Source organism: Lissotriton vulgaris, chromosome 4_1, assembly GCF_964263255.1.
Source record: "Lissotriton vulgaris chromosome 4_1, aLisVul1.2, whole genome shotgun sequence".
Classification (NCBI taxonomy): Eukaryota; Metazoa; Chordata; class Amphibia; order Caudata; family Salamandridae; genus Lissotriton; species Lissotriton vulgaris.
In genome coordinates, this window is record NC_141691.1 from 2,059,303,389 (window position 1) to 2,059,317,172 (window position 13,784).

The 13,784-nt window shown below is 46.7% G+C and overlaps 1 protein-coding gene across 1 annotated transcript in view; it reads right to left on the minus strand.

The window, feature by feature from the left end:
* The window catches only part of LOC147724963 (E3 ubiquitin-protein ligase TRIM39-like), a 231,772-nt gene that overhangs the window by 150,562 nt on the left and 67,426 nt on the right, over positions 1–13,784 (minus strand). Inside the window, exon 3 of the mRNA XM_086966455.1 lies at positions 11,159–11,392. Coding sequence (XP_086822581.1) covers positions 11,159–11,392 — 234 coding nt within the window. The remainder of the gene's footprint in view (positions 1–11,158; positions 11,393–13,784) is intronic.

Below are 13,784 nucleotides of genomic sequence, written 5' to 3' on the forward strand. Positions count from 1 at the left end.
GTCCACGGCGGTGCCTTTCAAAGCCTCATATCTGAGCCTTAGAAAGGTACCACAATGAGAGCGCCAAAGCACGCTCCTGCACGGCATCAACTGCGAAGTGCATGCCGTGCAGAAACTGATGTTGGATGCAGACAGGGGGCACAACATGTGCCCCCTGCATGCGTGTACTGGGGCAACAGGGGGCCCTGTATGGCCCCCTGAGGTTCCTCACCACGACCCTTTAGATGGCGGGCTCACTGCCATGAAAGGGGTGGATATGAGGAAACTTGTAATATGCTTGGCGGTGCTGCAGCGGCATCACCGGCATATTGCGGCCTCACACCGATGCAACACTGACGAGGCGTCATGGATCCTTGGCGGTTGCATCGGTCCTTTGGCGGTCTGACCTCAAACTCATATTAGGGCAGTCGGAACGCCGGTGTGGCGGTGCCAGGAATGCCGGCGCCCGCACCACGACCGGATGGACCGCTAAACTCATAATTAGGCCCTTGGTCAATGTGGCAACCAGAATCAAAAATTCAATTGAACTGCAACCCATGCACAACCCACTGAACACCATTGCTTAGAATCTTGGTAACGATCAGTCACATGACAGGAGGTCAGGGACAATAGTGGGACTCCAAACCCGCTTTCATTTATTAATAACACAGTCAAATCAGCACTAAGAAACTAGAAAGTGGTTTTAAAATGTTGATCCTGAAATCCCAGTCCAGTGCATGCAATTAGAATGGAAACCACAAAGAATATAAACGATGATGCAGCAACGCAGGCTTTGGATATCGAGAACAGCAGGAACAACCCTAGCATGGTTACAGAGTTCTATAGTGCTAACACCGTCATGCTGCTAGTACTAGGCGCTATGCTAGAGCTAGCTGAACCAGTGAATAATAAGCCTCATTCTGAGGTTCAGAGATGGGCGCAAAGCATACCTTGTTTTCAAAACACAGGATCTGTTGTGTCGCTCGGAGATGGCAAGCCAGCGAGCTCCTGTGGCGCGCGCCCAGCCCTGGAGCATGAACAGGTGGCTCTGATGCCACCTTATCGTGGGCGCTTCTGCCCACGGCCTTGTCTGCGACGATCCCTCTCTGACCTACAAGCTGCAGGCATTCTTGCAAGATGGGATCAGTGCATTTGATGAAAAACACCTCGTCTTGGTTGTGACTTTGCTTTACATAATGAAAACAATGATGGCGCGCGCAGACACTGACGTTTCTAATTATTCAGACATGTTATGAAGGAATGCGGAGAGCCTGGCATACAAAGCGCAGAGTTCACAACAGTAGCATCATTATCTTCCAATTATCCGACCACAGAAACACGGACTTTCCTTTCCCGCTGCTTCAGGGTGACTCTGAGCTGGAACTCTGTGCAGCTTCTCATAGTTCACCTTCGGGTGATCTGCTGTCGCTCTTGTCTGATAAATGACGAATTACGTCTCCATTGTAAGGGCCGAACAGTGAGCGTCGCCACTGTCGTCATTCATACTGCCAGACAGCACCAACGTCAAGCGTGGAAGCCATCTTGGGTAAAATGGATTCAAGGGGGAAGGACCCGGCTCCGGGTGCTTTCATTAATGATGGATTGCAGGGATACAGCCTCAGCACTGCCCACGCCAATGGATGCCACGTCCCTTGTACTCCGTAACAATGAATACATGAATTAATAAATACACTTGTAAAGTGCACAGATACCCAGAGGTGCCCCAGCGCCTTGAACCAGAAGTGCACTTTACCCAGATTGGATTGGCTGAGACGGGATCTAACACTCCCAGAAGCTCGTGGGTCACCGCCTAAGGGGAGAAAATAAACGGGGCGCCACCTGCACAGGATATCACCCTCAGACCAGCCGGCAGTGCGATGCCAGTCAGTGGGGGGAGGTAGATATTGTAGGACTAAGTATCTCAATACTGTAGGTGTTGATGAGTGAGGTGGGAGGTGCAGTGATCGGATAGGAAAGATGCAATCCGTCACAAAAACTGGAAATCTTTGGTCATGTGATCTGACTTGTCTGAAAGTTGCAGCAGCTGAGGAGCCCAGTGGAGACACAAGTGAGTGGGTTCAAGGGCAGGAGAGAGTGTTTGCTTGAAGTGCTCTTCACCGCCTGTGCAGACACAAGGCTCAGCAGAGTTGCACTCTCATACCTCTTGGAACTTCTCACAACACAAGAACACAAGCTGATGAGGCGAATGTAGTAACAATAACAACAATAACCATAGTCTGAACCGAGTCATGACCCGGTACAGCGTGGGATGTTTTGAATGGGGCATATGGCAGAGTCTGTCATGGAGTTCATGACCTCATACTCTGCTTTTGGCCTTGTTCCTCTAGATGTTCACGGGTCTCCTCGGTGACTTGCAATATTCTTATGGATTGTCAGGTCTTTAATTATGCAGATGATACTCAACTTCTTGTCTAGCTTAATAATTCCTGTCTGGCTCAGGAGTCAGTAAAAAACCTGCTCAGGTTCACTGTAAATTGGATGACAGCCAATTCTTTAAAAATAAATCTGGATAAAACCGAAGTGCTTGTCATTCCAACAAGTAATAGCCTATAGTGTGATCTTTTTTTGACCCTCAGAACTAGGATTAGTCCCAGCACCAGTCCCGGTGGTAAAAAGACTGGGGCTGATAATCGATTCTGAACTGTCTATATCTTGTCAGGTTTCCACTGTTGTGGGAACCTGCACGGGTGTACTTAGTCAGCTACGAAACTTGCTCCTCGCCTATCAACATCCTCACTGCAGTCAATCGATTCCGCCACTGTCATCTCCAGGCTGGACTATGGGAATGCCCTCTACCTTAGCCTTCCCCAAAAGCTCCTTAGGAGACTGCAGGTTGTACAGAATGATGCGGCTAGGCTCATTTTTGGACTCCCTAGGAAGTCATGAACCACCCCTCTGCTACATAAATTGCACTGGTTGCCTATTAAACAGCAAGTGCAGTTTAACCCCTTGTATGCTGATGACGGAACCTCTCCGTCATCAGCTGCGGTGGCGCTGTGCTGATGACGGAGCGGTTCCGTAAAGGCCCGCCCGTCGCTCATGCACGGCGCGAATTCCGCGCCTGCGCTGAGCGTTCTATTGAGCGGGCTGGGCCATGACGGAACCGCTCCGTCATAAGAGCAGCGCAACCGACGCTGGTGACGGAGCGGTTCCATCACCAGCATGCGCCCGCCACTCTTCCGCCCCGCCCCCTTAGCACTGCGGCAGAATAGCCGCCGCAGTGAAGGGGTTAAGGGCCTCTGTATTGCTCACAAGGCAATTTATGGTGAGGCACCTAAATATATAAAAGATTGCTTGACGAAGTATGTTCCCGGTCGGGTTCTACGATCATCTGAGGCTTGTAGGTTAGCTCCACCCAGGTACACCTCTAAAACCAAAGTGGGTAGAGCGTTTTCTGTCCTCCTCCCGCAGGTCTGCCGGAGTACTTGTGAAAGAAACCGGCTTTGCTTATCTTTAGGAAACTCTTAAAGACTTTTCTATTCAGAGAGGCACTAACAACTGCGTAACCTCTGCATCCGCTGCTGCCAGACATTTCTACTCTAGTGACTTGCTCACTTTTCTCTAGAAGCACTTAGAGACCGGTTGGTGATTTGCGCTATATACAAATTCATATAACACAACATATAATGTACAGCAGGGAATACCTTTGCCCCAATATCACTTCTTTTTTTCGAACAATTTTTATTTGAGTGGGTAAAAAAACAGGACAATTCATACAACACCACATCAAACAAAGCAAAAAGAGAAAACATAATGCAAGATATTTCGGACGAAAAACATCTCCAATAGCAGCAAAAATATACGGAGTGCAAAAAATGCAATACAAATATTTCCCAAATAGTGCGTCATGACATGTACTGAATATAAAGTGAAATTTTTCAACCATTCATCACACCCTATTATTTTCATATTTTGACACTTGTTTCTTGACATCAAGCTACAAGAATGAGTAGATTGGAAGCATCTCTACTCTCACCTCAAGTAGCAGCTGGAATTTAATAAATGCAAAATTGCAATAATGATAATTCAGAGTGCAACGTACAGAAAAGTGGAAAGTGGAAAGTGCAGTTTTGCAGCCATACAATCTCATCTCGAAAAGCAGCCAAACAGTAAAAAAATGTAGAATACAATACTGCAACTACCAAGAAAAAGTACCAAAAAAAGTGCAAAGCGCCTTTTTGACCATTCAACATACCCTACAGTTTTCCCATTTCACTCTGAACAGGAACGCAAAATATAGATTTCCCATGACCTTGCGTAATTGTTAATAGCATTAACTTAAAGAAGGAAAATGCTACTTACCAGTATGCATCTGTTCTTGGCATGTAGAGCTGCAGATTCGTACACTTAGCATTAGATCGCCACCTGGTGTTGGGCTCGGATGATAGCAGGTTGTTGTCTTCTTGGAGAAGTCTTTGTAGTCACGATATAGGTGACTCCTCCCTTGGACAATACTGCAAATGGGCATCGGCTCCATCCTTAGATTGTTTTTCGCCATGATGGGAAATGATGGAGTTAGTAGAAGTAAAGAGAAAGGATGTCCATGCGTGTGCATCTAAGTAAGATGAGAACTGGAATGGATACAGGTCCGGGAAGGCGGGAGGGCGTGTACGAATCTGCAGCTGTACATGCCAAGAACAGATGCATACTGGTAAGTAGCATTTTCCGTTCGAGGCATATAAGATGAAGATCGTACACTTAGCATCGATTGTACAGCAGTGTCTCCCCTAGCGGTGGTCGCCTGTATCCATTGCAGTAGTCTGAAATAATGTTCTAAGGACAGCCTGGCCTACTGCAGCTTGCTGCTTGACTTGCACATCAACACAATAGTGTTTAGTGAAGGTGTGTGGTGTAGACCATGTTGCTGCCTTGCATATATCCTCTAATGGTATATTTCCTAAGAAAGCCAGACAGGCTCCTAGCTTGTGAGTGGAGGGTGCTCTAGGAGGAACTGTTAGTGTGCATTTAGCTTTTTGATAGCATATCTGTTTGCACTTAACAATCCACCTGGCAATCCCACCCTTAGAGATAGGGTTGCCTTTGTGTGGAATTAGAGAAAGATACAAACAATTGTTTTGTCTTTCTAAAGGATTTAGTTCTATCTATGTAGTATAGCAGAGCTCTTTTAACATCTAACGTGTGTAAGGCCCTTTCTGCTACAGAGTCTGGGTTTTGGAAAAACACAGGTAATTCTACAGATTGGTTCAAATGAAAAGGTGTGATAACCTTTGGAAGAAATTTTGGATTAGATCTGAGAACCACTTTATTAGTATGTATTTCAAAAAATGGTTCTTGTATAGTGAACAATTGTATTTCACTTACTCTTCTGAGAGAGGTGATGGCAACCAGGAAAGCAGTTTTCCATGTGAGAAATTGCAGTTCACATTTATGCAGAGGCTCAAAAGGGGGTCCCATGAGTCTCGTAAGGACCAAATTTAGATTCCATACAGGAGAAGGTGGCAGCCTGGGATGGATTATTCTTCTTAATCCTTCCATAAATGGTTTCATTGCAGGTACCCTAAAAAAAGAGACAAGTGTCTGTTTTGTAAATAGGCTGCAAGTGCTGCAAGATGTAGGCGTATTGAAGAGTATGCCAAAATAGACCTTTGTAGATGTAACCGGTAACAAATGATATTTTGGATGGAAGCATCCAGTGGATCAATGTGATTATGTTTGCAATATATTGCAAATCTTTTCCATTTGGCTGCATAATACGCTCTAGTAGTGGGTCTTCTCCCCTCCTTAATGATATTCATGCAGTCTGGTGGTAGGTTAAGATAACCAAACTCTAAGACTTCAGGAGCCAGATTGCCAAATTCAGTTGGTTTGGGTCTGGGTGTCTGATTTCTCCATGGTTCTGTGTTAACATCGAGGGTGTGAGCTGTAACTTCTGATGTGGAACCACGGAGAGATCTAATAGCGTGGTGAACCACGGCTGGCGTGCCCATGTGGGAGCTACTAGAATGAGCTTGAGAGACTGATGTTTGAGCTTGCGCACCACAAGTGGAATGAGGGGGAGAGGCGGAAAAGCGTACGCAAATCTGCCTGACCAGTTCATCCATATTGCATTGCCCTCTGACCTTGAATGTGGGAACCTGGCGGCGAAGGCTGGGCATTTTGCATTTTCGTGGGTGGCAAACAGGTCTATCTATGTGTGGGTGCCCCCACTGTTGGAAGAATGGTTGAAGAACTTGTGTATGCAGTTCCCATTCGTGAATCTGTTGTGACTGCCGACTCAACAGATCCTCTATCTGATTGTGAACTCCTGGAAGGTGTTCCGCTAACAGATATAGGTCTTGAGGAACGGCCCATCTCCAAATGTTCTGTGCGAGCTGGGACAGTTGCAGAGAGTGTGTCCCCCCCTGTTTTTGTATATAGTACATTGCTGTCATATTGTCCGTCTGGATTAAGACAGCTTTGTTCTGTACTTGAAGTTGAAAGGTTTTGAGTGCTAAGAATATCGCTAGCAAATCTAGATGGTTGATATGCAACAGCTTTTGTTGGCTGTTCCATCGACCTTGAGTCGTGTGGTGTAAGAGATGGGCTCCCCATCCTGTGAGGGATGCGTTTGTTGTGAGCACTATCTGTGGAACAGGCTCGAGGAACGGCCGTCCTCTTGTCAAGATTTTGGTGTTCCACCATTGCAGAGAGCGATGCGTACGGCTGTCTACCAACACCAGGTCTGTGAGCTGACCTTGAGCCTGATTCCACTGTCGTGCTAGACACTCTTGTAATAGACGCATTTGCAGTCTTGCATGTGGCACTATGAAGATGCAAGATGCCATCATGCCTATTAATCTCATGAACACTCTTGCTTGGAGAGACTGATGGTGTTGCAAAGTTGAGACTAGGGCTTGAATGCTCTGTATCCTGGCTGGACTGGGATACGCTAGAGCTGTAGATGTGTTTATGGTAGCTCCTAGATACTGATGCACGTGCGAAGGCTCTAGGTGCGACTTTGTGTAGTTGATCGTAAACCTTAAGTCGTGCAACAGTTGAATTGTCAGCTGAGTGTGTTGTACACATTGGTGGAATGATTTGGCTTTTATGAGCCAATCGTCCAGGTAAGGGAAGACGTGTATTTGTTGTCTTCTGAGATGTACTGCTAAGCACTACGTGAACACTCTTGGAGCGGATGTGACACCAAATGGAAGGACTTTGAACTGATAGTGCTGTCCTTATATTACAAACCGTAGGTACTTCCCGTGAGCAGGATGTATTGGGATGTGAAAGTAGGCGTCCTTTAAGTCTCGTGTTGAAAGGAAATCGCCTTGTTGCAGCAGTGGGAGCACTTGTTGCAGAGTGATCATATGAAAATGATCTGATTGTATGTAATGGTTGAGGGGCCTGAGGTCGAGAATTGGTCTCAGTGTGCCATCCTTTTTGGAAATTAGAAAATACAGTGAGTAAACTCCCGTCCCCTGTTCCTCTAGTGGGACTAGTTGAATAGCATCTTTTTGTAGAAGTGCTAAGACTTCTTGTTGAAGCAGTGTCAGGTGATCTGTAGACATAGGACGCTGCCTGGGTGGTATGTTTGGGGGGGTTTCTGTAAGTTCTAGGCAGTAGCCATGTTGGATAATCTGTCTCACCCACCTGTCCTTTGTTATGGAGTTCCAGACAGGCGGGAACTGTGTTAATCTGCCCCCCACAGGAGTGGAATGCTGTTGGGGGGAGCAGAGGGAAGTCACTGTTTTGTTGTGAAGGAGGAGCGATTGCTGTTGTTACCGCGTCCTCTTCCCTTGTTATTATTGCCTCTATATCCTCCTCTAAAATATCCCCTATTAGAGGAGGTTTGTGTTTGTCTTTTGAAAGATGTTGCTGTGTCTGCTCCAGTGTGCTTGGAGCCTCCTCTATAAAAGGAGCGACGAAAGGAACCTCTATTCTGTGTGGATTGTAGGGCCCCCATTGACTTTGCCGTGTCCGTGTCTTTTTTTATTTTCTCCAGTGTAGTGTCTACTTTTGGACCGAATAACTGGTTCTGGTTAAAGGGCTGGTTCAAAATTGTGGTTTGCATCTCTTGTTTGAACCCGGAAATGCGTAGCCATGCATGTCACGCTCGTATTTACAGCTCTAGCAGCTGTATCTGCGACATCTAGTGCACATTTTATTGAGGCATTGGATATAAATTTGCCTTCTTGAATAAGCTCAGTTGCCTGATCCTTATACTGATCTGGGAGGTGCTGCATTAGAGTTTCTAATTGGTCGTAATGAGCCCTGTCGTAACGCGAGAGAAGGGCTTGTGTATTGGCAATGTGCCATATATTTGTGGCTTGTGCAGCAATCCTTTTACCTGACGCATCAATAACTTTGGATTCCTTGTCAGGTGGGGGCGGTTCCCTAGAAATCTGTGAATTTGCCCTTTTTCTTGCATTGGACACTACTAAAGAGTCTAATGGAGGATGTCCCTTAATATAGGTTGGGTCAGAGGGTGCAGGCCTATATTTCTTTTCTACCCTTGGATTCAGTGCCCTAGTACGCACAGGATCTTTGAATATTTCAGTAGCGCGCTTAATTACTCCTTTGATCATGGGAAGAATGTGAGTGGATCTGTGTGATGGCTCAAAAGTATCCAACAGAAAATCCTCCTCAATGTCATTAGGGTGCATTGTAACATTGTGGTAGATAGAGGCCCTGTGTAAGAGGTGATTAAAGCCAATGCTGTCCTCTGGAGGAGAGGGCTTTGATGGGTATAACTGCGGATCCGGGATATCAGGCACATTATGAGGTGGAAAGTTATAGACATCCTCATCTAAAGGATATGTATCTGGGTCTGTATTGGGATCCTCCCCCCCACCTATGTCATACTCCTCATCAGTTTGTGGTGAATTTGAGGATGCAGGAGAGGCTACAGGAGAGATGTGAGGTGAAATGTAAGGAGGAATAGGAGAGGAAGGAGATACAGCAGAGGGAGGGTGCATAGGGGAAGTTGCACAGTCCTTCTTTTTGGCAGGAACCACAGGTGTAGGTGGCGTTTCTGCTGGTCTCTTCTTAAGAGGTATAGCACCCACATGTCCAGTTTTTGGATTTATGTAGATTTTCTTCTGTTTAGGGTCTGGTCTAAACAATTCTTCCTCCTCCTCCTCTACAACCTTCTTCGGCGTCGATTTTTTCGGTTCCGACAGAGGTTGTTTTTGTCGTTTTGCCTTGGGAGGTGTTACAGTGTCCTGTGGCAAAGGTCTTGGTGCCGAAGGTGTTACTTTCGGTTTGACAGGCGTGTCCGAGGGCTTCGGGACCTCTGGATCCGGCCTTGCAGGTATTGTCACTGGAACGGCAGTCTTCGGAGTGGAAGCTGACTTTCCATCTTTATCTTTAGAGGTAGACGGCTTTGGAGCTGAAGCTTCTTTCGATTTCGGTACCGAAGGGTCTTTCGGTTTCGGTGCCGAAGAGTCTTTCTATTTCGGCGCCGAAGAGCCTTTCTGTTTCGGTGCCGAAGAGTCTTTCGGTTTCGGTGCCGAAGAGTCTTTCGGTTTCGGTGCCGAAGAGTCTTTTGGCCTCGGTGCCATTGGAAGTGGTGGGAACGGCACGTGTGGTTTGCTCGGTGCCGAAGCACCTGAAGGCGTAGTTGTCTTCCTCGGAGCCAAGCTCGATGTCTGGGCTTTAAGAGGGAGCACTTGGTCTCGACTGGGCCCTTTCGGCGGAGTGCTGACCTTTGCCTTTGGCTTGGGCAGTGTAGGAGGTGCAGGGGCAGAGGTACTCACGGGTTGACGTGATGGAATCGAGTCGTCCGAGTCCTCTGCCTCTGATATGATCTGGAGATCCGGGGAGTCATCTTCTTCCGGAACGAGCGGAACCTCGTCGTCGAAGATATTGTCCCGCGCAGGGGCTGATCTCATTTCGTGTCGACGGGCCCTCCGATCCCGGATGGTCTTCTTCGATCGGAAGGACGCACAAGCTGTGCCGGTCGACTCGTTGTGATCCAGCGATAGACAGAGGTTGCAAACCTCATGATGATCGATATGCGGGAATTTTGCCTGGCATTTCGGGCATTTCTTGAACGGAGTTCTTTCCATGTGGTATAGGCCGCACGGCGTCGATAGGCCTAACGGCCCACTTCGATGACCGGAATGGAAGTTATGTCGTCGAAAGCCTTGTCTTCGATGTCGAAGGTAGTTTTTTAAAAAGTTTGTGGAAGTTTTCCGCTTCGAAGTTGCTGGAAAAGATTTTCTAGCCGGAGGGGAGAAACTTTCATCCGAACCCAGTGGCGGAAAAAAACAATCTAAGGATGGAGCCTATGCCCATGCGCAGTATTGTCCAAGGGAGGAGTCACCTATATCGTGACTATAAAGACTTCTCCAAGAAGACAACAACCTGCAATCATCCGAGCCCAACACCAGGTGGCGATCTAATGCTAAGTGTACCATCTGCAGCTCATATGCCTCGAACATAATGTTTTACAACTAACCATGAAGTAAAGAATCCTGAGCATCTTGCACCTAGTAATAAACGTAAACTGTATTTAACTCCCAAGGACCAGAGAGGGTGGAATTCATAATCATCATTCATTTGGTGCCATTAATGAAGAAGAACTATACATATCCCTCTAAATCTGCATCCTGCACCCATACGTTTAGCATATGCTTCCTCGAACACATACGTCCTAGACATCTTACTTGCTGTACGGATGGTATCCTATCCGATTTCCATTTCTGAAGGATCAGAGATCCGGCTACCACTATTGAGATAAAATATTGATAGTTCCTCAAATGATAGAACTCATACGAGGAACTAAATAGCGCCAACCTGAGAAATGGAGCGATTAGCATAGACCCGAACGATTAATAACCTTAAACACATCCTTCCAGGAGTGTTGTAAATGACAGCCAGGAAAACATATATGATTACAGTCTCCTGCTTCCCTAGCATTGATCTGAAGGCAGTGGAAGCATCCTATGGAGCCTTTAAGGTGTATAGTAAGTCAACCATCTTGATAAAAAAGCCGTCCTTTTATAATTGGCTGCACTTGGTGCTTGTGTCCCACCTCACTTTGTAACTTTCGTTCTTTGATATTCAATCTACAGTCTGTTTCTTCTTCTATTTTCAACAAGAATCCATCTATCTCTTTCTGTTCAATTTTCTGGCGTAAAAGACGATGACACCCACCCACTCCCACCCCAATATCACTTCTGCACTGCATTGTATCTCCCAAGCAGTGTCTCACCTTCAGAAGGCCCAATGGGTGTTCCTTCTCGCATTTCTTCTCTATATCTGTTATTAGGGCACTGAGAGAGATGATTCGATTGGACAGTTTGTCAATATTTGCATTTTCTTCCACGGTGATTGTCTTCTCCATCTCCTCCAGTCTCTGGTGCAGTGTCTGGTCATTGTCTCTCAGGAGCTGCTGCAGGTCTTTAACCTCAGATGCTATGTTCTGCTTCTCAGCTCTCACCTTGTTCTGTCAGTAGCAAAGAAATGCTGGTTAGATTCAGGAAATCTTTCAATAATCACAGTCATCAATAGGGAGCAAGCCAAGGGGGCAATGCAGGGGGGGCAGGGCTTCACTTAGAAACAGAGACATGACTGGCATCATATTTAGGGGCACAGGAGCTTCTGCCAATAAGGTAAGCTAGATACAAGTTTTTTTATTTCAGTTTGAAACTGTGCACGGTTGGTCCCTTCCCTTCGGTTGTCTTTACCCCCCTCTCCACCTGTCCACCATTGATAGGGACGTTGGATGCTAAACAGTGCAGAATCAATGCTCTCTGTTCAGGAAGCGGGAAGGGACCAGTGTGTGGGAGACTCCAGGCTGAGATGTGAACAGAGATGCAGCAGATGCAAATCTGTAGGATGCCAGGAGCTCATGTATACCTGTGTGCACTGGGGTGTGCCAGGTGTGATCGGGTCCAAGCGAGGATAGACCGGCACAACTCAGAGCACTGAAGGCCGTATCTGCCCGGTGTGGGTAAAGTGCCCGGCGCGTCCACCAGGCACAAAAATAAACAAGGATCATGCTTTGGGGCTGAGAGCAGAGATTGGTTGAATGGCTGACTTCAAATAACAGTGGGTGTGACTGACAGGTGAGTAAATAGGGCCAAGAATGGAAATCTTGGAGCACCTGGGCATGCAATGCTAGCCAGGGATGCTGCAGAGAAAGGTGCAGAGCTTCAGAGGGGATGAGATCACTAGGAGGGGGAGGGGGGTCAGCTAGATCCTTACCAGAGCCCACGTCACCAGGAAACTGAGGGGAGCATTTCAAGGAGCACCCCGCTGTAGTCTACCGTCAGCTCAGAGGGGGTCAGACCTTGCCTCACTGTTGGCCCTATTCACAAAGGGAATTCTGCGCGGGGAGTTCCCTGCACAGGTACATGTTGGCCTACAATGCAGCGTAGATCTCCACCCAGAATGTATTCATCAGATCGGATTAGAAATCTTGGCCGAGTAGTAGGATTCCAAGTGTCACAGCCTTACAAGAAGAGGTGAAAGCCTTTAGGACAAAGAGGTGCCCTCGAAGCCAGGGTATGGCCAGCTTCATCTGTGGAAGCCCAAGATGAGACCAGGTAAGAAACAATGCCCCTCCACTCACCACTTCAATTCTACTCCACACTCATGCCACACGCAACCCCCCAAATATACACACCCCACACTTCACAACCACAGCTTGGTACTCCATATTTAATACAGTCCTTTCAGGAATATTAGTTGGATAAGCAGGAGCACCAACTACTATAGGAGGCTGACAGCCAGGGCACGCCATCCCAACCACATACACAGGTGTACCACCCTCATGCATGCCATACTACCACACTCTAGAGGGCACGGGTTTATATCCATCCAAACCACATACACAGGTGTACCACCCTCATGCATGCGATAATACTACCACATTCTAGAGCATGTACAACCATCATGCATGCCATACTACCACGCTCTGGAGCATGTACAACCCTCATGGATGCCATACTACCACGCACTAGAGGGCACTCGTTTATACCAATGTCAACCACATACACTGGTGTACCACCCTCATGCATGCCATGCTACCACACTCTAGAGCATTTACCAACCTCATGCATGTCATACTACCACTCTAGGGCATTTATCACACTGACGCATGCCATACTACCACACTCTAGAGGGCACGCATTTATACCCATCCCAAACACATACACTGGCATTCCACCCTCATGCATGCCATACTACCACACTCTAGAGCATTTACCACCCTCATGCATGCTACACTTCCACACTCTATAGGTTTTCGTACCTTGTTTTAGATTCTAAAATGCTCATTCATATATTATTTTTTAAAGCAACTGTGTTGTCTGTGTATCTGCTGACTCCCACCACCTCCTCTTCTGCCCCAACCAGGGAGCAGACATGTGGACCGGCCACAGAAATCAGGTGCATGGCAGAGACTGGTAAACCTTCAGAAATATAATTTTAAATATGTACCGTCATATTTCTCTCGATAAGTGCTAGGTTGTGGGATATATTTTTGGGGGGGGGGGAACTAAAATCCCCTTTTCTTCATGTATCAATTGATAAATGTGAAGTGGGAACTCATACTTGTCATCTTGCTTTCCTTATCTTCACTTCATTTTCAGATTCATGGATAAGTATATTTACCGCCTGCTCTAGCCACTCTAGATCAGGTTTATGGGTATGTATATTTATCATCCACACCGTTACTAAGATGTATTCAGAGTATCTCTATAAAATCTATTTCATGAATTGTGATTGGTCACTCAAACTCGCCCATGTAACCCATCACCAGTTTTCTTCCCAGCATTTAACCACTGCCAGTAACACAAATATTCTGCCAAGTGTAGATTGAACCAGTACTTCCT